This window comes from Anolis carolinensis, chromosome 1, assembly GCF_035594765.1.
Source record: "Anolis carolinensis isolate JA03-04 chromosome 1, rAnoCar3.1.pri, whole genome shotgun sequence".
Taxonomy (NCBI): domain Eukaryota; kingdom Metazoa; phylum Chordata; class Lepidosauria; order Squamata; family Dactyloidae; genus Anolis; species Anolis carolinensis.
The window spans coordinates 315916788-315943065 of record NC_085841.1 but is presented as its reverse complement, the minus strand read 5'-3'; the positions used below and the strand labels follow the sequence as shown (position 1 = coordinate 315943065).

General features: G+C 35.6%; 1 protein-coding gene and 1 long non-coding RNA gene across 20 annotated transcripts in view; one reads left to right on the top strand and one right to left on the bottom strand.

The window, feature by feature from the left end:
• ryr3 (ryanodine receptor 3) overlaps positions 1-26278 on the top strand; it is a 342095-nt gene that overhangs the window by 278138 nt on the left and 37679 nt on the right. For 11 of the 19 annotated variants that reach the window (XR_010001819.1, XM_062967301.1, XM_062967291.1 and 8 more), the window contains 19 exons: positions 1392-1451; positions 1957-2088; positions 3255-3367; positions 5192-5291; positions 7750-7856; positions 8597-8648; positions 9698-9757; positions 10083-10182; positions 10330-10409; positions 10677-10753; positions 13233-13306; positions 13544-13561; positions 14033-14113; positions 14566-14654; positions 16711-16839; positions 17407-17511; positions 18511-18592; positions 18956-20280; positions 21932-21990. Coding sequence is in view for 18 of the 19 variants with exons in the window: in XM_062967301.1 (XP_062823371.1) it covers positions 1392-1451; positions 1957-2088; positions 3255-3367; positions 5192-5291; positions 7750-7856; positions 8597-8648; positions 9698-9757; positions 10083-10182; positions 10330-10409; positions 10677-10753; positions 13233-13306; positions 13544-13561; positions 14033-14113; positions 14566-14654; positions 16711-16839; positions 17407-17511; positions 18511-18592; positions 18956-20280; positions 21932-21990 (2843 nt within the window). In the remaining variant the exon portion in view is untranslated. Of the gene's footprint in view, positions 1-1391; positions 1452-1956; positions 2089-3254; positions 3368-5191; positions 5292-6549; positions 6647-7749; positions 7857-8596; positions 8649-9697; positions 9758-10082; positions 10183-10329; positions 10410-10676; positions 10754-13232; positions 13307-13543; positions 13562-14032; positions 14114-14565; positions 14655-16710; positions 16840-17406; positions 17512-18510; positions 18593-18955; positions 20281-21931; positions 21991-26278 lie in introns of all 19 variants that reach the window. The other 8 variants (XM_062967304.1, XM_062967281.1, XM_062967268.1 and 5 more) reach the window with 3 other exon arrangements.
• Positions 1-26278, bottom strand: part of LOC134295321 (uncharacterized) — an 80269-nt gene that overhangs the window by 48818 nt on the left and 5173 nt on the right. The gene's annotated exons all lie outside the window — the stretch shown is intronic.

Here is a 26278-nt window from a genome sequence, read left to right as displayed (position 1 = left end):
GCAGATTAGCAAATCTATTGTGTGGAAACATCAGTGGATGTGAAAATTACTTTAGAGATGCAGGGAATGTTAGCCTAACTGATGGATACATATCCTGCCCCTTGTGTTGAGTTCATTTAGTGAGGCAGAGCATTCATTGGTTCTATCCCCTCTGCAAACATTTGTTGAATGTCAAAGATTTGAGGTGGGAAACTTGCTGAAACAGATATGATTCTCCATCTATCCGACAGCAAAAGTGAGGGTCCCTTCCACTTGTCAGCTAATTCAGGATTCTATCTGGTGTCGCCTTTATCAGTTTCTGTTAATCTGAATCCCCATTTATGTTAATCTGAATCCCCATATCAGACAGGCCAGGTTAACATCAACATTCCACTCAAGTATCCTTAAGTATTGAAATTACATGATATTTATATGAGAAATGAGACAGCTCTTTGGTACTATTAAGAGTATTGTAAGCATTCACCAATATATAAACATGATATTCCTCTTTGGAGAAAAATGCAGACATATGGATGTCTGGGTGTTTAAGCTTCAATATATTCTACGTAAGATATCTAGTCATATCATATTGCTTTCTAGATGTTCACTTTCTTGGGTACTTACATTGGGACTTCATCTCTCTATTTATAAGATATCCTGGAGATGCGACCCAAATCTAAACATAAATTTCCTTTATGTTTCATATATGTCTTCTACGCATAGCCTGAATGTTTTATTTTGAAATAATAAGAAATAATGTCAAGATTTTCTTTCTCTGGAATTTTTTACTTTTATGATGATCTTTCATGTTTCAGGACTTTTGTTACCAAAAAATGTATTCTATGTAAAGCACCTTTGTAGGGCTAAACATAAGGGTGGTTTTTTTTGCGAACATTTGTTTGTAAAGAAATCCCAAAATGTGGAGAAAAACTGGCAGCTGTTGATTGTGATCTCATTTTAGGTTTTTTTAAAATCTTTTGATCATTTAATTTAGCTGTCTTCATGAGGCTATTTTCATATACAGTCTGAGCATTCTTTATCTGGAATTCTGATAAAGATCTGGAATTCTGAAATACTCCCAAATCTAAAATTGTCCACATAGTGACTGAGATAGTTACACCTTTGCTTTCTGGGGGTCATTGTACAAAAAGAAAACAAAAACAGATTATTACTTTTTGTGTATAAAAGTACTTGCAGAATATGTGCATGAGATATATATGAAACATCAATTAATGTTGTGTTTAGATTTGGATCCCACCTCCGAGATATCTCACTATGTAAGTTTGTATATGGACATACAATTTTTTTTAAAAAAAAATCCAAAATCTAAACCCAAGCATTTTCAATATGGGATACTAAATCTGTATTAATTGAGATTACATTGTTGAACATATGTTTGTGTTTGTCTGCAGAAAGACACAGAAGAAGAGATCAAAGAACATTTACGCAATAATTTGCATTTACAGGAGAAGGTATGGTTGTCTATTAGACAAATCATAAGAAAAGAATAGAATATCTCACTGTTTGCAGAGTAATTACACATTGATGCTATGGTGGTTGAGGACTTTGATGTTTTGGCAAAATAATTGATACACCAAATGGAGTGGCAGAACAGAAATTAAAACACTTTGTTGGTGTATCTATTTAATTGATAATGATGTATTGACAGAATGGATCAAATAGTGTGGGATCATGTGGGAGGACACAGGCATCCCTGTAATACAACATACTTGTGCTATCTCCCAAACTTCAGAATACACTTTATAAATGGTTCAACTTTACATTCCCAGAAGTGCAAAGAGAAATAAGAAGATGAAAATTAGAAAACACTCCCAAGTCTACAACCACCTTATCCATGTTGTCAGAAGAGTGTAAGCAAGTTACAGGACAACATTACTTCTGTAACATCTTCAAATATCTGTTTTAAATTAGACTTTTAAGTATTTATAAAACAAGAATGAATGTGTTAATTTGTAGTCAGATGACCCAGCTGTGAAATGGCAGTTGAATCTATACAAAGACATCTTGAAAACTGATGAACCTGCTGATTCTGAGAAAACTGTGGAACGTGTGCAGAGGATCTCAGCTGCTGTGTATCATCTGGAACAGGTGAAAATTATCATGCTTATAAAGTATAAATTTGAAAAGTTGAACATGGTTGTTGTAAACAACATAGATATTTTATAGCATGATACTGCAAACAAAGACTAGGCTATGAATCAGGAATTTTCCTATTCAGCTCTTATCTTGGTACTCTAATTAGGACAAGTTAATTTTTATACCATTATCAAAGTATTCCAGATGAAAAACTGATAAAGTATAGTAGTTAGACCATATTTGTGCAAGTCTTGGTTGTCATATCAACCTAAGGTAATAAATGGTACTTGTACACCACGAAGACCAATTGTGCCTCCGTGATGCTTGATGCTATATGAGCACACCTATATGATGAACATAATCTTTAGGGACAGTACAACTCCTTCCATGATGATTACAGAAAAGCTAGACAGATTAACTGCCTAGTAATATTATCTGTATCTGTGTCTCAGTTAGTTTCATCAAAGCATTGATTCAGAATGCACACTACTGTCTTATATGAATTTGATGAAAAGACAAAGAGTTGGTTATCACCCACATATTAGTGAAACCATAATCTGCACTTCCAAATAGCTTCTCCCAGTAATTTTGTATAGATCCCTGTAGAATCCTATGCCATAATCGCCCCAGGGTAAGGCATTAATTTCCTATCATTGCCTGTTGTAATAAGCCATTCATGTTTAAGAGAACTCCAATGTTTTTCTACTGTGGTCTGGGAGAAAGGACTGCTTCACTGTCAACAGAAGCAAAGAATCAAGTTAGGATCTTGTCTGAATATTCATGAGATGTCAGTCTGAGTGGAGAATGTCCTTCATGTGACATGAAAAGGTGACCCTCCAAACCTACACACACACTGCCCCTACTGCTATGAGCCAATTTGCTTGCTGTGGCATTTTATGAGGACTTGTTTCACATCTCACTGACATATGGAGTTCAGTTAGAGGGAATCGTGTCTCCTTACCTATGAGCACAGTGTACAGTTTCTTCACTAGAAATGCCTAAGTGTTTTTGTCAGTTGTAGATTTCAGGTGACCTACATAGATTTTATGTTTCATAAAGTATTTGATACAATGTGACTTTCTCTTTGCTATATGACTAGGTTTTATCTGGCTGTTGTAAGGTTCGGTTAAGTAATGGGTTAATACAAAAATCCTCATTGTCAGTTGTGTTTTCCATAGGTTGAGCAACCATTAAGATCAAAGAAAGCAGTTTGGCACAAACTCTTGTCAAAGCAACGTAAAAGAGCTGTTGTTGCTTGTTTCAGGATGGCACCATTGTATAATCTACCAAGGTACAATTTTTTAAACAAAGTTGTTTTACATTACACTTTTACATGAGTTGAAGTTTTCAAAGAAGCAACTGTGTTGGTCTCTTGCAGTATAAAAAGGACAAAGGGAGCAGAAGGAAAAAAAGTTGCAGCATCTTTAAGACTAATTGGTTTTTATTTTGGAATGAGCTTTTGTGGATATAAACCTACTTCAGATGCAATACAGAGTGATATTAAGGCCTCAAACATAAACATATTTGTACAGCTGTGGGTGTGGTATAGAATGTATGCAAGAGGATACATGGGCACAAAACCCGCATTAGAATTGTCAATACTCCAAAACCAGATGCAGAACACTTAAAACTTCTTGGACATACCGTTAGGATTTACAAATTCCTTAACTGGACATATGGGTATATTCTAGTTATTCACTGGCAAGGGAGATTCCTGTATCTTTTCCATATAGATATTAAACAAATTACCCCTGTCTTTCTAGATATATGGAAATATTTAAAACATATATGCAAGTTATGTAAAAAAAAAAAGATTCCCTTCAATGTGATAGTTTACGGCCTTAACCCAAAAGGTTTTTAGATGGCATCCCCTTTCCATTCCAGCTTTCAGTTGGATACATGTAGTGGTAATGCACATTCTTGTAATTAAAAAATCCACACATTATTCCTAGTTTAACATCTTGTAAATCCTGCCCTTGTATATATTTATACAACATAGAGAAACAGAGTCACTGGGTCCTTTTGTAAGGAAAATGCCCAGATGTCCTATTGCAGTTAATATTAAAATATGCAAAATTGGGTTTATATCATATGAGATGTTAAGGAAGTAAATGGATGACAATAACAATGTCTTCCAAAAAAGCAAGCAAAGGCCTAGCTAGTTTGACTTCATTAACTTTAGTGAAGCCTTGCAACTGGATTCAGACCGAAGGCATGCAACATACTCAAATGCAAATAACATATTTGGCCTGCAGAAATTATGCCATCCCTGCCCTTTTCTTGAGCCTGCCAAGGAAATTCTTACATTTTTAAATGACTTGCAACTCAGGAGAATTTGGAGGAAAAACAGCAGAGCAGATAGAAAACATTTCAGAACTGCCTTGAAACTTCAAATCCAGGCTATTGCTGTGAGTTTTTCAGGCTGTATGGCCATGCTCCAGAAGCATTCTCTCCTGACGTTTCACCCACTTATATGGCAGGCATCCTCAGAGGTTGTGAGGTATATTGGAATCTAGGCAAGGGAGGTTTATATATCTGTGGAAGGTCCAGGGTGGGAAAAAGAACTCTTGTCTGCTGGAGGCAAGTGTGAATGTTGCAATTAATCATCTTGATTAGCACTGAAAAGCCTTGCAGCTTCAAGGCCTGGTTGAAAACAACACTCTGAAAAACAGGGGAATTCCAGACATGAAACAATCAGGGCCAGCTAACACCGTCCAACAAAGGATTCTCCAGGCAGGAATCAGCCAGGCCTTGAAGGATGGGAACTCAGAGACCCATGCACTTTTAGGATTGTGCCCTTTAATGTGTGGAATTATTTCTCTCTCATCTTCATGACAATGCAAGATTCCTATTTGATAACTGTGTTGATGGATTATTATAAACAGTATGTGCTACAGTGTGAATATTACAATGTGTGTGTATTTGTCAGATATAAATATAGCTGGATATATCATACATAACTGAACTTTCACTTAACAGAAAGCACATGCAAACATTATGAAATTATGACATAACATATACTTTTGGATAATGTTTTCTTTACTAAAATAAGACTGTGTTATTTATTGGTAATTGTTGTTATTTATTGTTAGTTAAAACCTATACGCTTTTTCAGACACAAAATTGACAATTTCTTCCTGAGCACCTTTCAACCTGTTTGGCTGGAAACTGTACATGAAAAAACCCAATATAACAGGCTCATACTCACATTAACGGTAATGTAACTGAGAGCCTCTTACTTATGCACACACTCCTCCCCTGAACCTCATATGATATCATACAATGAGTTTGTACAATTTCATGAATGATTCTGATTGGTCAGTCCTCAAATAGACTTGAAAAAATGGTCCAAATGTTAGCATGAAGCATTAGTGATAAATTAATTTCTCAGTGCAAATAACATGAAATGTTGTAGCAGCATTTTAAAAAGGATTGGTATTAGCCCTCCTTGCTCTGTGCAGTTTTTAATTGTGTACAGTGTTCAAAATCCTCAGTGGAAAACCAAGAGACTTTTTTAACCCAGGTGTGTGTCATTTTCACCAAGAACCACATCTGCCTTATGGTTGCCTTCAAAGGGCTGTTTTTAATTGCAGAAGTGTATAAGTAATAAATCTGCTCCTTAGCACATTGTTAAAGACACCATATCTATCACACACCATTCTCTGAGACACCATATCACACATCATTCTCGTCTACTGCACATGTTATGAAAATAACAACAAACACAAAACAAAATGCAAGCACAATCATTCAAATTTAGTTTTTAAAAAATGCTTACCATGTTTCCATGATCAATGTGTCTATGCCTTGTGAGCCACAAAATAAATGATGTGGCAGATCAAATTCAGCCTGCGAGCCTTGAGTTTGAGACATCCATGCAAGCCTCCACTTCTCCCAGGTGAATTTGCCAGTCACATGGTACAGAGCCAGGAAGAGAGGTTGCCCACTATGTGGGAGGTTCTCCCTGTAGTTGCAGCAGGCTGCCATGAGATAAAGGAGGGTGGGAGGGGACAACCACCCCACGTCCCTGAGTATCTGAGCCCAAAGAGTTGCTTAGGATTTTGATTAGAATTAGCAGTCGGTGTCTGAACTGCCCGAACACACGGGAAAGTCTGAATCTTTATGCAGGATTCAGGCTTTCCCGTGTGTTTTTAAAATTTGGGGTGCAGTCATTGTTTTGTAGCCACTGATCTGCATCCACAACAACCTAAATAGTCAGAGCCAAGGATTTGGATTTCTTTCTGTGGCATTTGGAGAAGCAAATCAGATATGCATAGCAAAATAGACACTAAAAGGTGAGAGTAAAACAATCACTTGGGGCGTGGGTGAGGGTGTTTACTTTTTAAATATTTACTGACCAATCAGAGGGGAAAAATTGTACAAAATCCATATGCTTACTAATCACTAACTACCTGAGCTTTTGTCCTATATTCCGTTTATCCCTCTTGATCTGCCTTTCACCCCACCTGCTAGGCACCGTTCTATTAACCTGTTCCTCCATGGCTATCAGAAATATTGGATAGAAACAGAGGAATATTCCTTTGAGGAGAAACTAGTTCAGGATCTGGCTGTAAGTACAGATATGATTGGCTCAGTTTCAGATACCCACATTAATCAATACTATATGATGTGTGTGTTTTTCTTATAGACTATCCCTCCTTTTCTCTAAATTTCCTTAAATTTATGAACTGTAAGTTTTTTACTTGCTGTGCTCTAAAATACACGTATATAAAAGGTCTACAACAGTGTTGTATATGCCACCTACATGTATACAGATTTTCTATAATTTCTTAGGGATAGCCTTGAACTAAATCGTATCATGGCCCTATTTTGCTTTGTTTGGCAATTCCCATATTTTAAGCAAAATCAACTATTTTAATGCTTCTTTGTGTTTTTGAAACTTGGCAATTGCATAACCTCCTTTTTATTTTAGCATTTTAAGCTTTTTTATAAATTAATATTGCCATTATTTTTCTTGATACCTTGAGTGGTGTTCTAATGAACTGTATGTATGTATATATGTATGCTTATGCCCATGTTTGTGTGAGTATGTAATATGCAACTTCAAACTACACTGTTATATATTAGGATGAGAATATTTGTTTATGTGAGCATTTTTTTTCTTTTATAGAGCTTAATTCTAATTAAAAATTGCCAGTGGTGATTTTAATGCTCCTTTTTTGCTCATATATTAAATTAAGAGTAGCAGAAAGGTGGTGTATGGGACATTTACAGCAATTTCTGCAGTCCTTGACTGCTCCCCATCAGAATATTTTAAAAGAAAAATTAAAGGTTATGCAGTTAGCAAATATAATAAAGACGTGTCACCATCACATGTTAAATTAATTTTACATACAGCATTTCCACTCTTATTCTGTTTTAGAGAACAGAACTCAATTACAGTAAACATTTTTTTAAAAAAATTATTATTTCTATTTATATAAACGTAATTCTGTGTTACAGAATTAGGTACTGTTAAGACTTATAAGCACTATGATGGTGTGTTTTTCCACAGTACTTGAAGGTTCAAGTACTGAGAAAATATTTGAATTTGAATCTGTGTTGATTTATAATACTGAAGATTTGCAGAGATTCATTTTATGTATGCATTTCTTTTTATATATGTATTGCTCATACATGCTTTATGAAACAGCCTAATATAATTTTTCTCAGACTCTCCCACAAAAAAGTGAAGAGGATGAGGAAGAGATTGAAAAGCATCCTGACCCTCTTCATCAGATTATTCTTCATTTCAGTCGGAATGCTCTCACTGAGAGAAGGTAGCTGGACTTCACTCAAAATGTTATAGAACTCTAACCACTTGTCTATTCTCTCTTGAAGAAACTTTTCTTTACGCAAAAATAGCGACTGTTGGTATTGATTATATATAGAATGTGTGCTTGTTTGCTATGGCAATGAAGATTTGTATTACCTAAAAATAATCTCATCATTTTCATTAGTATTTTGGGCAGATACATTAATAAATGGGTTTACTATTGTGTCATTTTATATTATATTGAGATTAAAGTATTATATTGTACAGTTTTATATGACTTTAAGATTAAAAACAATATTAACAATTTAAGAAGAATATTTTAGAGTGTGACTTCATCCTTTAAAAATTCCCATAAGGAAACAAACCAGAAATATTTTGAGTAAGAAAAAGTTTTCCATTCTTTTGGAAACAGATTCTGTGCCTGATATGATCATAGATAAGAATCAGTACTATAGAAAATAAGTTGCTAGAGTTTCTGCCTGCTGAGTATTTTGAAAGCACAATAGAGGAAGAAAAATCCTCTTTTGTGATGCAGCTAGATATATTAATCAGTTGTGAATGCACAGTAAATATGTTTTAACAAATAATCCGACATAGTTCCTAGCCTTATAAGCTTATGAGATGGTATCAAGGGGCTACAAAGAAGTGAATGTCTTTATGCTTTTAAGATTAATGGAACTGCAATTCCCTGCTTTTGAAGTTCTTTTCAGAGAAAGTTTCAATAACACTTGTACTTTTCTACAGCAAATTGGAAAATGACCCTTTGTATACTGCATATTCAGCAATGATGGCAAAGGTGAGTATTTAATTTTAATATTCATCTAGGTTTATTGTCACTAATTGAGTGAAATTTTACTTGTTCTGGGAACAGTTAAATTGAAACTGGGCTGTGGCGCAGGCTGGTGAGCAGCTGCTGCAATAAATCACTCTGACCATGACCAGTTCGAGGCCAGCCCGTGGCGGGGTGAGCACCTGTCAATTAAAAATAAAAAAATATAGCCCCTGCTCATTGCTGACCTAGAAACCCGAAAGATAGTTGCATCTATCAAGTAGGAAATAAGATACCACTTATAAAAGTGGGGAGGCAAGTTTAACTAATTTACAACGTTGGAATGAGGAAGTGAGGAAGTGCCATCAGAGTGGATGATGAAGCAGCTGCTCCCCCCTGTGGCCAGAATCGAACATCCCCTCAGGAGAAAGTTAAATTGCCTCTGCGTCTGTCTGTCTGTCTGTCTGTCTCTGTCTCGGTTTGATGTGTTTATGGGCATTGAATGTTTGCCCTGTATGTGTATAATGTGATCCGCCCTGAGTCCCCTTCGGGGTGAGAAGGGCGGAATATGAATACTGTAAATAAATAAATAAATAAACTTGAACCCAACGCTCCTTGGGTACAACCACACAGACATAGGGCATAACTGAGCTCCATTTTCTCTTCCTATTCTCATGGCACACATATACCTTCAGTTCCTCTCTTCAGTAATGGAACACATTTAGGGAGCCTGTGACTTTTGAACAGAGGAGAAAGCAATTGAGTCTCAGACATTCCCACTCTTCATAATGGCCTGGGACAACACTATAAAACTTAAGAGAATATGGTGCTTGTTATGTTTCACAGGGATCCTTTTATGTGTGAGGATTGGTTGAATTGATTGCTTCTTTGTTCCCTTCTCTATATTTTTTGCCAACTACTGTCAAATAAGATGCTAGGCTTTGCATATAAAACAAGATGTGGAATCCTGTGTTTCTAAAACATGCTTTTAAAAGCTCTTTGATTTCTTATAACCAAATGAAAATTGTAAACACAGATTAATTTCATCTGAGACTATTTCTTTCTCATGAGAAAAGAGCTGCCAGAGTGGAGAAGATGATGATGAAGAGGAAGAGGAAAAAGAGAAAACATTTGAGGTGAGAGGCTTTTAAAATGTATGTAATTCTTCCACCTTAGAATTTACAGTACTAAAGCAACATGCCATTCCTGTTTACTAATAATGATATAATAGGTATGTTGAGAGAAATTGTAAAATACTGAAAATATTCATCCAATTATATAGATTTGTACATTGTAATGATATATTTTCGGTAATTGCATACTGTGCTTAGATTTCTTCCTGCCTGTATTTTTCCCCAAGCTTATTATGCTCTACAAATCTTACTTAAGTTTTGGTTTGCAACATCAAATATCATTATATGTTTATGAAACCCACATACTTGCATCTGTATATTCTCATAGGAAAAAGAAATGGAAAAGCAAAAAACACTGTATCAACAATCTCGGCTTCATGAACGTGGAGCTGCTGAGATGGTACTACAGATGATTAGTGCCAGTAAAGGTAACACTTTGTGCAAATGGACTTTTGGACAGATATTTCTTCACTTTTGTGCAACTTTAACAGCAATGCAAAATGTGAACTAGATACATGTTTAAATATCTGTTACCAGAACTATAAGGTAATCATTGCTATATTCTTGATTGACAGGTGAAATGGGGCCAATGGTAGTTGAAACCTTAAAACTTGGCATTGCTGTTCTAAATGGAGGTAACTCAGTTGTTCAACAGGTAAACATATGCCTATATATCTTTCCTTTGAAATATTATTTTAAGAATGTTAATATTTATAGTTTGAAACATTGTTATGTTTAGATTTACTGCTCAGAAAATGATTGTTTCAGAAGAGTGAATAAATAAGGCAACTTTGTCCTTTCAGCATGTGCCAAAGTAAAATTCATGTAAAGCTAAACAAATAAGCTTTTTGGTCAGTTCAGTTTTGTCATAAAACTCTCTGGGCAATTACAATGATAATTTCCTTCAACTCTTTCTTTTCAGAAAATGTTGGATTATCTGAAGGAGAAAAAAGATGCTGGATTTTTTCAGTCTCTGTCTGGCTTAATGCAGTCTTGCAGGTAAAACACAAACCAGTGTTACTTTTAAATGATTTATAGTGCACATTTGCACAAACAAGCTGGACATTTATTTTATACATGTCACCTTTGGATGAAAATGTTGTGAACCAAAGCTTGGAAATAGCTAGTTAATTTACTCATTAGATTTCTTTTCTTTTTTTAGCAATGTGGCTCAGCACTTTATGTCTCCCTAATAATGGTGAAAATAGAGGTGAACTGTCCACTAAAAATTGATTAGAATCACAGAATCATAGAACTGGAAGGGCTGTCCAATCCAACTGCATGTCATGCAGAAATACACAACTGAAGCACTCCTGAAAGTGTGCTATCCTGCCTCTATTTAAAGATTTCCAAAGAAAAATAGTTTACAAGATTTCAAGGTAGCTTTATTCTACTATTGACCGGTCTTACCACCAGGAAGTTCTTTTTGATGCTCAGCCCTTCAGATATTTAAAGATCAGCGCCGCTATGGAATGGAATGGAATAGAATAGAGGAGCAATTTATTTGCTTCTCAATCATGTATAGGACTTACAGAATAGTAGACACTTTATGCTGCCGTACATATAGATGGACAGCAGCATAAAGTGTGTACTATTCTGTAATAGCTTGTATATCCTTCTGGAAGAGTGAGGATATGTTATGGCTTTCTTCAGTAATCTTTCTCTATTGACTTTGTTCTGATTCCTATTATACATTATTTTACAATGTATGATATTGTGTATATTATTTGAGGTGAGATGTGATGAATATACAGTAGAGTCTTGCTAATCCAACATCAGCAGAACATTGGATAAATGAAAATGTTGGATAATAAGGAGAGATTAAGGAAAAGCCCATTAAACGTCAAATTACGTTATGATTTTACCAATTAAGTACCAAAACATCATGTTTTACAACAAGTCTGCCACTTGTTTGGGAGCGTGGCTGCACTTGTGTTGTTGTTGGGCATGTTGGCCCGCTGCACGTTGCTGCCTACAGAAACAGCTGTCGATCTGGGAGGGAGGCAGACTGTGCTGGATAATACAGAACATTGGATGAGCGAAGGTTGGATAAGCGAGACTCTACTGTATTTGCAATTCTTCAGTGTGGTATTATTCACACACTACTAGACATGCATGTTTAAATGAAATTATTTCTTCAAATTTCTCTCCACTTGGCTTCTATCTCTCTTTCTATTCATCCCTCATCCGGTTTCAATACATCTCTTGATTTGAGAAATTTGTTGATATTGGAACTGTTAGTTTGGAGTTAAAGGATTCTATACCTATGCTGTCTATGTGGCTACTCAGAAGCAAATCTTATTGAATGTTTTTGAAATACTTTAGAATGTTTCTTATTGCTAGAGAGTGCTGGGCATTGGGATAGTTTAGTGGAAAGCCTCCCTGCCCCTTTCTTCTCTCCTAGGTTCTTCCCTCTCCCTTTTCTCTCTTATCCTGCTTCCCTCTCACACTTCCCATTCTGCTTCTTATCGCTCCTTCTTCAGTTGATCAAACATTGCAGGATTTGTTAAACTGGGAGCTGTTATTCCAACATTTTAGACCTCCCTAATAATGGTGAAAATAGTGGTGAGTTAAACTCACATCCTCCCATCCCTGCCTATTTTTTTCTTCTGAAAATGATTTACCAAAAATAGTCTGATAGATTCAAATGAACAAAACATTGATTGCTCCACTTATAATGGAGTGGGGCCTTCAGTTGAAATTAGCATATTGTACTTTACTAATATTTAAAACAGTATCATTTTAACCTTTAACAAGGCACTTGAAAGACAAGTCAGTAGTATACACATTGTCAGGGGTGGAAGGTAGAGAACAAGAGAGATTCAAAGGTGTTAGAAAACTAATGGTAAGATACCATGCAACACTTTTCAGATGTTAAATACTATATCCAGGTAACAATCGTTGACATCTGGAGGGAGGAGGAAATCCAGAAGTCAAGAAGGCAATTTTGAAATTATAAAAATAGAACTTCTGAAGGTGCCACTGATAAAATGTGTCCCAAAGATCAACAGTGATCGTGATGATTTTCAAAAATGTCCAGTACATGGCACAATATCACCCAAATGGGGTTATACCATAACATCAATTGCTCGAATGGATTTCCTCTAGTTTTGACTAGAAATCACATTTATTCCAAAATCTATCCTGAGCATGACGAGACTGAATGAGGTCTTCTGAAAGACGTGCTAGATTCATTTTCATGTCACCATATTCAATCATACTCTGCTTGCCCTAGTATCAACACATGGCATACTGTAACGCTGGTTTGGGTTCTTTTCAGGTCAGTGAAACTTTTATCACTGACTTCAATGAACTTAAAGTTTCAGCTTTCAGAAATATCCTTTTTAAACCTCTAGAAGTCATTTCAACTGTTTGGATGTTTTGTTTATTGTAACTGTATTCAAGCAGTTCAGGGTCTCTCTGTTGCTATTAGATACAGCAATCCTTTCTCAACTGCCTTTTTCTTTGTTTGCTCAAGTGTTCTTGACTTGAATGCCTTTGAGAGACAAAATAAAGCAGAAGGCCTTGGGATGGTTACTGAAGAAGGAACACGTAAGTATAATAAATGCAATGTTTCTAAATCACATAAGGTTTACATTTCATTTTCTCCCTTTTTAACACCAAAATTGTCAGTTTTCCAAAGATTTCTTTATTGATAATTTCATTAAATTGATGATGTAATAAGGTTTTACCCTTTTTAAGTTTCCAAAAAAAACAGTTAAACAAAAGATTTCATGTAAATTATAACTTGCTTATGCTATATTCTTATTATTTTTCTTTAATCCACAGTCATCGTACGTGAGCGTGGTACGTTTGGGTTTACAGCTTTTGATGCTATTGTGTGTTGCAAATACAGAAAGAAATCTTCTTTAATTGCATCTTTCCAGACATTTTTTAGGTTTAGTTTCATGGTCTGCAACCAGTTGCGTGTTGAGCTTGGAGAAACAATCTGATGCTTAATTAAAGAAGTGTCTTTCATATTTAAGGCATGGTTTGATAATGACTAACCATTTCCTATTAGATCTTTAGTCCTGTAGTTTTGATCATGAATGCTTTGGAGTGCTAAATATTTTGGTTTTGCTTTTTCTGTTTCATAGTTCGTTTTTATCATTCTTCCCAATACATTTCTTTTTTAAAAAATTACTGTAAATCAGCTTACAGTATTTGCTTTTTTATTGAAATCACATAGTTTGAAGGATGCTGTTGGAAAACTATTTGTTCTGCATGTTTAAAAGGTTACTGATGATTACATAATTCATTGTACTGTGTGTTTTCAAGGTGAGAAAGTACTACAGAATGATGAGTTTACTAAAGATCTGTTTAGATTTTTACAACTGCTGTGTGAAGGCCATAACAATGGTAAGTGGGCTATAATTAGTTTAATTAATTTACTGGAAGTAATATACTGTTCATTACTTTTTATTTAATTCAATATTCAGGTCTTCAGGAAAGATAATTAATTCACTTTTTTAAAAACAAGGTAATACAGTATTTTCAAAAAAGTTTGAATATGACTTTTGTATTTAGAAATCAAGTTGTGATTCTATCAGCAGTGGATCTCCAGACTCATCAGAGTCCCTAAAATCTCACTTTTGAAATCTTCTCACAAGGAGAACAAATACACCAATATTTATACCCCTACCCTTGCTAACATTTTTTCAATTCCATTAACTGCCATACTATAGAAATATCTCATCTACAAACACAATCCAGAAATTAATATTTTCAGTTTCTATATGAATATATATATTAAAATTTTATGAATATTTTGTATTCCATGCACTTATTTTTAAATTTAATTTTCCTTTCAGATTTTCAGAATTATTTACGTACTCAGATGGGCAATACTACAACAGTGAATATTATTATTAGCACAGTTGACTATCTATTACGTCTTCAGGTAAATGAGGCAGTTGAATCATGAATCTTAGATTGGGGGCAGCAGCCGGGGGGGAGGGGGAGGGGGAGATGTATCACTATATATGGAACAGGACTAATTCTGAGTCTTGGTATAGAATGGAGAAAATATATGCCTTTATAAATATCGATTTATCCTCTATCAACCCAGTTCACATAGCCAATGGATTGCATCTGTGAGACCATATGTTCTCCATTCCAGTTTCTTGGTATCTGCAGTGGCTGTGAGAAATAAATAAGGAAAACTTTTGATTAAATAAACTGCAGCTTATTAACCAAACTTTCAATTTATTTAATATACAAAAGCAAGGACAAAAGTGTTTAGATATGTAGTTCAACGATCACAGCAGTCCAAGTAAACCGGGCAAAACTGACATGTGGGAGGCAACCCTTGAGGAATGGTTGTGGCATTGTGAATAGAGTATCAAAAAGTCTTTGGAATAATGCTAACACCTTCAAATGAAAAACATAACCCAATAAAATAGCTTTATTTGTCGTGCTATTGCACAATGAAATTACATGCTTACCTCCACACTCACCACAAAACAACACACCCATCCCTCCACACCCCTACCACCACCGCACAGCCCCCAACGCCACCTCAGTGCGAAACCATGGAGTTCAACATAGCCACAGCTCTAGGATAAAACTATCCTTCAGTCTGTTTGTCTTTATCCTTGTCACCCTGTACTGTCTGACAGATGGCAATAATTCAAAAAAAGAATATGCTGGGTGAGATGGATCCTGAAGAATGCTCTGAGCTTTCTTAAGGCAGCAGGAATTATCCTTTGAGTATATCAATTATTACCTCAAATTGAGCAAACTGTCTTTTCTGGAAATTAATTAGGAAGGTGTTTTCTTGTAGGCTATGTGGGGTGTTCTGAACATCCCATAGAGATCAAGCACTATCAATATCCATAGATTCCATATGCCCTGAATAGATAGATAGATAGATAGATAGATAGATAGATAGATAGATAGACAGACAGACAGACAGACAGACAGACAGATAGAGAGCAAATGTTGACTTTTCTATTTTCCATAAGAAACACTATTTTACTACACTATTGTCTATAGTAGAAATTGAGCATCCATGGATTTTGGTATCCATGAAAAATCCTTGAACCAAAATGAGTGGCTACCAAGGATCCACTGTATTTATACTAACTAAATGCAATACAGAAGAACCACCATGTCAAACAGGATTTTTTTTCCTATTTGAAAAGGTTATGTTGTTGATTGGTAGATCATCTAACAATATCAGGTATCCAACAAAGGTTGGGAAGAGAATTTTCACTGTGGATAATTTTCTCTTGTGATACTCTGAATTGTGAAATGCTGTTTCACATTTGCCTTTGTATTTGGAAGTAGGATTAAAACTCCTCAAGCCTTTTATAGCTCTAGGTTTTTTTATTTACCATTTACTTCTGCTGTTGTGGATATTTTACATATTTGATCATATTATTTTAAGCTGATTTGGTTTAATACAAACAACAAACCACCTTGAAGTCTAAATGGACTGAAAGCTTATGATATTTTTTGGCTCTATATTATGGATGAAAATAGTATATATATTTCTTTCATGCTCATTTATAATCTTTATTTACTGGGTCTGAGAATTATTCTTTAACTACTAGCACTTAATATTCAGATGTTACATAAATATTATCATCATGGACTATATAAATATGTTGTCACCATCATGATTAACAACCATCAACAACACATAAATAGAATATTACATAGTACAGATACTGTCTGAAGTTTGAAGATAGGTAGGGTCAGGCCTGGTTTGTACCTGGATGGGAGACTGCCGGCAAATACCCTGTGCTGTCGGCTATATTTCAGAGAAAGAAATGACAAACTACCTCTGAGTATTCCTTGCCTAAGACTGCAGTGTGAAATTCATGGGGATGGCATAAGTCAACAGGTAACTTGAAGGTGCACAATGCAACCATCTACTATTGAAAACATCTTTATGAAATATAGTTGTTTTAACTACAAAAATGTAGTGGAAAAATAATCTTATTTATTCTTAGGAATCCATTAGTGACTTCTATTGGTACTACTCTGGAAAAGATGTAATTGATGATTCTGGACAACGTAACTTCTCTAAAGCATTAGCTGTCACCAAGCAGATTTTTAATTCACTTACTGAATATATTCAAGTACGTAGCATTTATTTCTCTCTATTGTATATAGTAATATGTGTTTGAGAAAAGCATATCTTCTGAAGGCTACCAGTCCATCTTTACTTTTTTCAGTTAAGTTGTTTACTAGGTCTGAGAAACATACTTTGGTATAGCTAGTAATGTAGATGAGGGGTTTGGAACCAATCCATGCTAATAGTCAAGTTGTGATGAAAAGCAGCCATTCCTAGAGTGTTCAGTCCAGCTTTTATTTATACAATGAATAAAGGATATTGCTTTCCTTTTGGTAGATATCTTCAACAAGTTTCCTAATCTGCTTAGTTGTTTCACCTGATTATAATGCTTACTACCAAAGTTCTCTACACGTCTGTGTTTCCTTTTGTCCCACTTCCATTCTGCTTCTCATGTACCTTAATGAATAGGAATGTCTTTGAAACCTTCTTTATAGAATTTGTTTAGAATATATAGAAATGTGTACATAACTTTTTGTGATGGCAGATGTACTTAATAAACATGCTTGTTTATTTCTTGGGTTACTGGAATAGATGTATAAAATTAAATTTTAAAATGTTCCCTTAAATTTAGGGTCCTTGTATTGGAAACCAACAGAGCCTGGCTCACAGCAGATTGTGGGATGCAGTTGTTGGCTTTCTTCATGTTTTTGCTAACATGCAAATGAAACTTTCTCAGGTAAATTTTATGGTGCAGTTTTTGTTGAACATGTATGGTAAAAGTAAAATGGAAAGGTGAAATAAAGACATTTTTTATTTCGTATCTAAAGTTTTGCATAAATTAGTAAAAACCTGATAAAATAGAAGAAGCACAAGCGGCTAAATATCTTTTGACCAAAAACGGACAACAGCGACTGCATTGTCTGTAGCCTCAAACAATTTTTCCTCTGTACGTGAGGCAGGGCATTGCAGACAAGCATACAGATTCAGGGTTGTCTGTTCTGCTCCACAGTCGCACAAGATCGAGGATTCTTTCAGGTAATGTCATTTTGCCAGGTTGTCTTTTGGTCTGTCTACTCCACTTCTGAGTCTGTTCCAGGGACTTCCAAGTTGCCCATTCTTGGTTTGCCCCTGGAGGAAGACTCTTGTGCGGGGCCATCCAATTGGGACGTCCTGGTTTAGCTGTCCAGAGGGATGCTCTTGCTGGGGGAGCGTTAAGAGGAGTGGTGGTTCTCAATAAAGACATGATCTATGTAATTGTTGTTACTCACTTATAATTGGTCTTGTAAGTTGCTCGGAGTCCCATTCAGGAGAAACGTGGGATATAAATCAATGAAGGGATACAGGTCACAGAAGCCAGAAACAGTCTTGAGCCAAAAAAATAAATAAAAACAAGGTGAACAGAGAAGATGCAGTTGAAGGGAATAGGAAGTATGATCAGAGGAGTGATGATGAAAATAAAATGAAAACAAAAGCCAGCTGTGAGAAAAAGAAGTAAACAAACAAAGCAGCGAAGATTAGGATCAAAGAGGAATGAAGAGAGGAAGAAATTGCATGGTAATTGACAGAGAAAGAAAAAGGAAACAAGAAAGATGTAGAAGGAAATTCAGTTAGGACATAGAAGCAGGAGTATAATGAGACTGAGAAGGGACAGTGAAAACCTAAAACCCCTAACTTTGTATTGATTTGTGATGGTGGTCTTAAGTTTTTAAAAAATATTATTTTGTTTATTCTGTAGGATTCCAGCCAAATTGAACTGCTGAAGGAGCTATTGGATCTTCTGAAGGATATGGTGGTGATGCTGTTGTCACTACTTGAAGGTTTATTTTTATTTTTGTGGTTCTTCTTTCCATTGCAATAGAATTCAAACATCATTAAGATGTTTGGAATTATTTTTTTTGAAACTTAGTCTTAATTTTATTTGCATGTTTGAATGCTCTATACTGTGGTCAACAAACCAGAATTTAATTTCACTGATATTAATTAAGCCCACTGTAGTCATTCCATTTGGTAATTTTAAATCAGAAATATGCGTAATATAAGATATATAATTATGTTGAAATTTGATATTAAACATCTCAATAAAATTAGAGGAAAAGAACATTTCCAAACATGTATATTGAATTATTATACTTTCTCTGTGTTTTAATAACTAAATAACAGTGTTTAAACTTACAATATAGGTAATGTCGTAAATGGCACAATTGGGAAACAGATGGTGGACACTCTGGTCGAGTCATCTAGCAATGTAGAAATGATCTTGAAGTTCTTCGACATGTTTCTCAAGCTGAAAGATCTAACAAGTTCTGAAGCATTCAAAGAGTATGATCCAGAAGGCAAAGGTGTAATCTCAAAGAAGGAATTCCAGAAAGCCATGGAAGGTCAAAAGCAATATACACAATCAGAGATTGAGTTCCTGTTGTCCTGTGCAGAAACAGATGAAAATGACATGTTTAATTATGCTGACTTTGTTGAAAGATTTCATGAGCCAGCCAAAGATATTGGATTTAATGTGGCAGTACTCTTAACAAACCTTTCAGAACATATGCCAAATGATTCACGGCTTCAGACTTTGTTAGATCCAGCAGGAAGTGTTCTTAATTATTTTGAACCTTACCTGGGACGCATTGAAATCATGGGAGGTGCCAAGAAGATAGAGCGGGTTTATTTTGAGATCAGTGAATCTAGTAGGACACAGTGGGAAAAGCCTCAAGTTAAAGAATCGAAGCGTCAGTTTATTTTTGATGTTGTAAACGAAGGTGGAGAACAAGAAAAAATGGAACTTTTTGTAAACTTTTGCGAAGACACTATTTTTGAAATGCAGTTGGCATCTCAGATCTCTGAATCGGACACAACTGACAGACCTGAGGAGGAGGAGGAGGATGAACATTGCTATGTGAGGGAAGTTGGAGAAGATGAGAAAGAAGAGCAATCTCTTGAATCAGCTTCAGCTTTTGCTTTAGCATGTGCTACAGCAAAGAAAAATGCTACCACCATTATTAAAACAATTAGACTGAAAAATCTAAGAAAACAGTATAGAAAAGTGAAAAAGATGACTTTAAAAGAATTGGTGAAAGTGTTTTTTTCTTTTCTGTGGATGCTATTCATAGGGTTCTTCCAAATGCTTTTCGCCATAATATGGGGTATTTTCCAGATTCTTTGGAGCACTGTGTTTGGGGGTGGCCTAGTGGAAGGAGCCAAAAATATAAGAGTTACCAAAATTTTAGGAGATATGCCTGATCCAACCCAGTTTGGAATCCACGATGATGTCCTAGAATCAGAGAAAGCTGAAGTTACAGAACATGGTATTACGGCTGAAATTGTTCAATTTGTAAAAAATGAAAAAGAAGAAAGTGACATCTTGTCTGATATTTTTGGCATTCATACGAATAAAGAAAGTGGATCAAAACATGGCCATGACATTGGCCTTGGGGATATTGCAGATATTATTGGATCCGAAACGCCTCCTTCTTTGGAAAGTGCAGTTCACAAGAAGAAAAAAGCACAGGTAGATAAAACATTAAGTATACTGTGTAACACAATATTTTACTTTTAAATCTGCTTCTTTATATTTTTTCAAAGATTTATGAAAATGTCAGCATAACTTTTAGCTTGTCAAATAAAAGATTCAGATACATCATTCTGGTTTAAAGAGTAGTCAGGAAACATGTATGCTGAGCTGTATCTTGAAAGCCATTACATCTTCTTACATCGAAAACACATTTTTATGCTAATATTGAGCATAAAATATTTTTTACTCCAGAGATGATAGGCCTTAAGATATTATCCTGGAAATTGGTTAAAGGCAAACTCATCAAATGAATTTTCAGCTTCTTCTTCCTTGTCTGGCAGTCATGTCATAGCCCACACCATTTAGCAAGGTCCTCCAACCTGTCATATGAGGATTCTGGATGGGCTGAGAACCTGCCAGGAAAAGAAGCAGAGTGGAACCTGCCTTCTATGAGTCCTGTCACAGATCTTTGACCTGGATAGAGACCACATTTTTTAAAAGACCAGTTGAAAAGGAAATGGTTCAGGGCAACAAAGAACTAAAGGTGGCTGCTTCCATACAAAAACTAGGCTCTGTTCCCTGCTTCTTCATCTGCTAAAGCAAGTGAAATGGCTGCTGTTTAAATAGTAGCATTTATTATATAACAACAACAATTAACATTTTAGTTCTATAATCACCTGCATTAAATGATCTTAAAGTAATAATTTCCTAAAGCCTTTCCCTTCTTTGGTACCCCCCAGATTTGGAGATAGGTGAAATCAGTGCAAGGTAATGGCCCATGGAGCTGTACCAATCAGCAGACATTAACTGCTAGTCCATGGAAGATTTCCGAGTTTGGAGGGAGGAAGACAGTTGTAGTCAAGGAGTACAAATATGGTCCCAGACCCTGACCCATTTGGAAGAAAAAAATGCTGGTTCCTTCAATAAGATAGCCTTCTGCACTGGGTAAAATGTGCAACTGTGAAATTATTTTTTAATGACAACTTAAGCCTTCTTTTTGTTCTTCTATAATTATTAATTGAAGCTCTTAACAGTCACCTTTTAGTTTCAGTCATGCTCCTAACTTACGGTATACATCCGTTAATAATTATTCCAAAGTAAAGCCACAACATTGAATCAGGATTATTTTAAATCTAAAACTGTGTAGAATTGTTGCTTTGTGGTTTAAAATTTGATTTAATTACTGCTAATGTGTGAACTAGTTCATTGTTATGATTTTTTTTTTATTTGAAGACTACTTCATGGAAAGACAAGAAATATTATCTCTAAGATAGAAGTAGGAGTAGTTTGGTCCTCCAGTTGTTACTGGACTGAACTTCCAACAATCCCTAACTAGTATAGCCAAAGGTAAGGAATCATGGGAAGTGCAGTCCACTAAAATCTGGAGAATAAAAAGTTGCCTCCCCTTTGTTTAAATAAATCAGCATGTCATTTTACATACTCCAGAGATGATAGGTCGTAATTTTTTCTCCCACTGGTTAAATCAAATACTGGATATGTTGTAATTCACTAATAGAATAATTGATGTGTTTGTTTGAGTTTTAAGAAGTTTACATAATTGTATATTTGTAACTTTCTGGTTTTAAAAAATTATATATGTTTAGTCCTGTATAAAATTAACATGCATTGTACTTCTGAAATTTTTCAGACAGGTGAAATCGGAAGGGATGATGAATCAGAAACAAGAACAGAATCTGAGAAGGCTGAGTAAGCTATATTTAGCTATATGTTCTTGTGATAATTGTTTTAATATTTCAATGTACCTCAGTGAATTAGGTTCAGACAGATCTCAAACCCAAACTGAATATGTGTGTTGAGCGGCTGTTAGTTTAAAAGCTTTCTGCAAATAATAAAGGTAACACAAACTTCTTTTAAAAAGAGAAGACCATTTAAAAGAGGGTAGGAGAGAGTAGAATCCCCTTGAATCTTCTATTTTTTTCTTTACTATTTGAATTTAAAATCCAAATTTTAAAGGAAATGAGATAAGATCCAATTAACTGATATCCAAATCTGAGATATTATCTCTATTGTTGCTGTCATCAAATCAAATTTAACAGTTACCCTATGAACAAAGACCTCAGTCACTCTATCATAAACAGTCTTGCTCAGATCTTACAGACTCGGGGCACTGTTTTCCTTTATTGAGTCATCCATCTATATTATAGTCTTCCTTTTTTCATTCCTTCTGCCTTATCCAGCATTATTGAACCATTTATTTGTCTTTTTAGCAGTCAACGGTATACATAAAATGCTTCTCCAGCACCAGATTTCAAGGGCATTTGTCTTCCTTATCAGCTTTCATCACTGTTCAGTTTTCACAATCATACATAGAAATTAGAAACACAACTTTGGTAATTCACTTTACACTTCATGATACAATATAATTCCTTAATATCTACACTTCCAAGTCGTAGTCTTCTGATTTCCTGACTGTAGATTCCATTTTGATTAATGATTTAGCCAAGCTATAATAAATCATTTGACTATTTCAATGTCTTCATAGCCTGCTTTAAAATTATGTAAATCATCTGTGGTCCTTATTTTTGTTTTCTTAATGCCTGTCTTTGCACTTTCTTCTTAGGAAGGGATCTATGAGTTTTAGTAGACTACAATGTGCACCTGAGTTAATAGTGTGATACAGCAGCAAAAAAAAACCCCAATGTGATTCTAGTCTGTACAGGCAGCCCCCAAATTACAAATTTCTGACTAACATACAATTCCTACTTACAAATGGGAGTGAGGCAACAGGAATTTGGAGGAAATCTATTTATAGGAAGAGAAATTCACTCGTGTAAGAGTTATCCTGGGGAAAAGGTGTTTCCACTGAAGCTTTATCATCAGTCCTTGATTCCAAAACTCAATTGTCACAGGGACATAAAGTGAGATGAAATCTTCTGAATGGGGCACAGTCGGCAAAATATTAGGAAGAATTTCATGACTATACAAGCTGTTCAACAGGGGAACTCTCTATCTCGGAGTGTGGTGGAAGCTCCTTCCATGAAGTCTTTTAAATAGGGTCTAATGGCCCTGGACTTACACTTTAAAATGTACCTGTTCTGACTTTCATACACATTCACCTTAGGAACAAAACTACAAAACCAATCTTGTTCATAACTCAGGGACTGGCCATATTGTAGAATGTCGAGTACTTTGATTGCATGCCATAGCCATGTGATTAATGGCTGGGACATACCCTGTTTCCCCAAAAATAAGACATCCCCTGAAAATAAGACCTAGTAGAGGTTTTGCTGAATTGCTAAATATAAGGCCTCCCCTGAAAGTAAGACCTAGCAAAGTTTTTGTTTGGAAGCATGCCCGTCAAACAGAACACCGGAGCATGCAGGATTGGTAAATGTACATACCATAGATTGTTGTACATAGAAATAATGGTAGTAATAAGAAATTCTTGATAGGATTCACAGTTTGTCTGGCTGTGCTGGTTTGTGATGACAATTACTGTACAGTATATAATAAATGTCCTTTTTTGGTTCAACAATAAATGTGAATTCTTCTTCATGAAAAAATAAGACATCTCCTGAAAATAAGACCTAGCGCATCTTTGAGAGCAAAAATTAATATAAGACACTGTCTTATTTTCGGGGAAACATGGTAAAAGGAGGATGCCAGCGGGGGCCCACTCATGGGGGGAGGGCCTATTAGTGTTTATCTAGATGCTGTTTTTGTTTTAATATCTTAATGTTAATGTTTTTAAATTGTATTTATATGTTGATTGTTTCTATTGATTTTATGTTATTTGCTTTGTATAATGCATTGAATTTTTGCCTAGATGTATGTTGTATGCTGCTCTGAGTCCCCTACAGGGTGAGAAGAGCGGGATAGAAATGAAGATGATGATGATAATAATAATAATAATAATAATAATAATAATAATAATAATAAACCCCCCCCCCCCCCCCCGCAGGCATTATAAATTGGACACAGGTGGAACTGGACAATTTGGACAGAAAAACAAGAAAACTCATGACCATTCATCACTCACTGCACCCTTGCAGTGATGTTGACCGGCTATATCTGCCTAGAAGATCAGGGGGCAAAGGACTCTTACAAGTCAAACAAGCAGTCAAAGAAGAAGAACATGCCCTGGCAGAATATGTAAAGCAAAGTGAAGAACCTGCTTTGATTGAAGTCAAAAATCAGAAACTCCTCAAAGCACAGCAGACAAAAAACCAGTACAAGAAAGCCACACTACAAACTAGAGCTGACAGCTGGCACAACAAAACATTGCATGGGAAGTTCCTTGACAAAATTGAAGGAAAAGCTGATAAGGAGAAGATCTGGCTCTGGCTCACAAATGGGACCCTGAAGAAGGAGACAGAAGGCCTGATCCTTGCAGCCCAGGAGCAAGCCATCAGAACAAATGCAATTAAGGCCAAGATCGAAAAATCAGCTGATGACCCAAAATGCAGACTGTGCAAGGAAACTGACGAAACCATTGATCATATCCTCAGCTGCTGTAAGAAAATTGCACAGACTACAAACAGAGGCACAACTATGTGGCCCAAATGATTCATTGGAACTTATGCCTCAAGTACCACCTCCCAGCAGCAAAGAACTGGTGGGATCACAAACCTGCAAAAGTATTGGAGAATGAGCACGCAAAGATACTGTGGGACTTCGGAATCCAGACTGACAAAGTTCTGGAACACAACACACCAGACATCACAGTTGTGGAAAAGAAAAAGGTTTGGATCATTGATGTTGCCATCCCAGGTGACAGTCGCATTGACGAAAAACAACAGGAAAAACTCAGCCACTATCAGGACCTCAAGATTGAACTTCAAAGACTCTGGCAGAAACCAGTACAGGTGGTCCTGGTGGTGATGGGCACATTGGGTGCCGTGCCAAAAGATCTCAGCCGGCATTTGGAAACAATAGACATTGACAAAATTACAATCTGCCAACTGCAAAAGGCCACCCTGCTGGGATCTGCACGCATCATCCGAAAATACATCACACAGTCCTAGACACTTGGGAAGTGTTCGACTTGTGATTTTGTAATATGAAATCCAGCATATCTATCTTGTTTGCTGTGTCATAATAAAATAATAATAAAAACAACTGCTATTCCTAGTTCCTTTTTCTTGGAGATTGGCATGCATATCAGTGGGGAATTACTTTGCTTTCCATATTAGTTGACAAATGTTAGATATAGCTAGAGTTGATACTGCTGCTGTAGTTTAAAACAGCTTTATTGGTATGTCACCTGTTCCTAATTATTCATTTCTCCAGAGTACTCTAGGTGGATCTGAAACTGTGGGGGACCACAGTCTCTTCTCCTCTTTCCGTTCCTTTTGGCTTTTGCTGTTATTTTCTTTAGATTAATACCAATTTTACCTATTCTTAGAGCAGTAGGATTTCACTGAATTATGACTTACTCATTCCATTGACTTATTACTTATTAGCATAAATCTGGATCCAAATTTTTAAATCTGACACAATTGTTTTATATTTACATATATACCTTTTGTATGATATGATTTTTTGTGGTTTGATTTGTCCATCTTATAAATTTCAGAGACAATAAGTTTTATGCCTCATTAAAAAAAAACTGTGATAAATACTGGCTGTACATTGAAGGCCAACCAGAAATGTAAAAAAAGTGTACCTGGCTGCAATATCTCAAGATGTTTTCATTAGGCAAGATTTAAAAAAAAAAAACAGGAAAAAGGGGTTTATCTTAAATTCATGTAGATTTTATGAGGAAATAAAGTCTTCAAAGTTCAAAACAGATGATATGACAATAATAAGCTTCAGTCAGTGTAGCTTTATGCTCTGTGGGAGCTGGAAAAATAGTAAAGTTTGATATCCCATTTTGAAAATGCAAAACCTCCCTGTAGAGCCAGAACTGCTTCCATTTTGCATGAAGCACACAAGTTCCTCTGACACCGGAAAACACAAAGCAATTAGTCAGTATTTCATTTACAGTACTGGAGATCATTTTAGCTGCTGGATTAAATAAAGAAAATCAATAAGT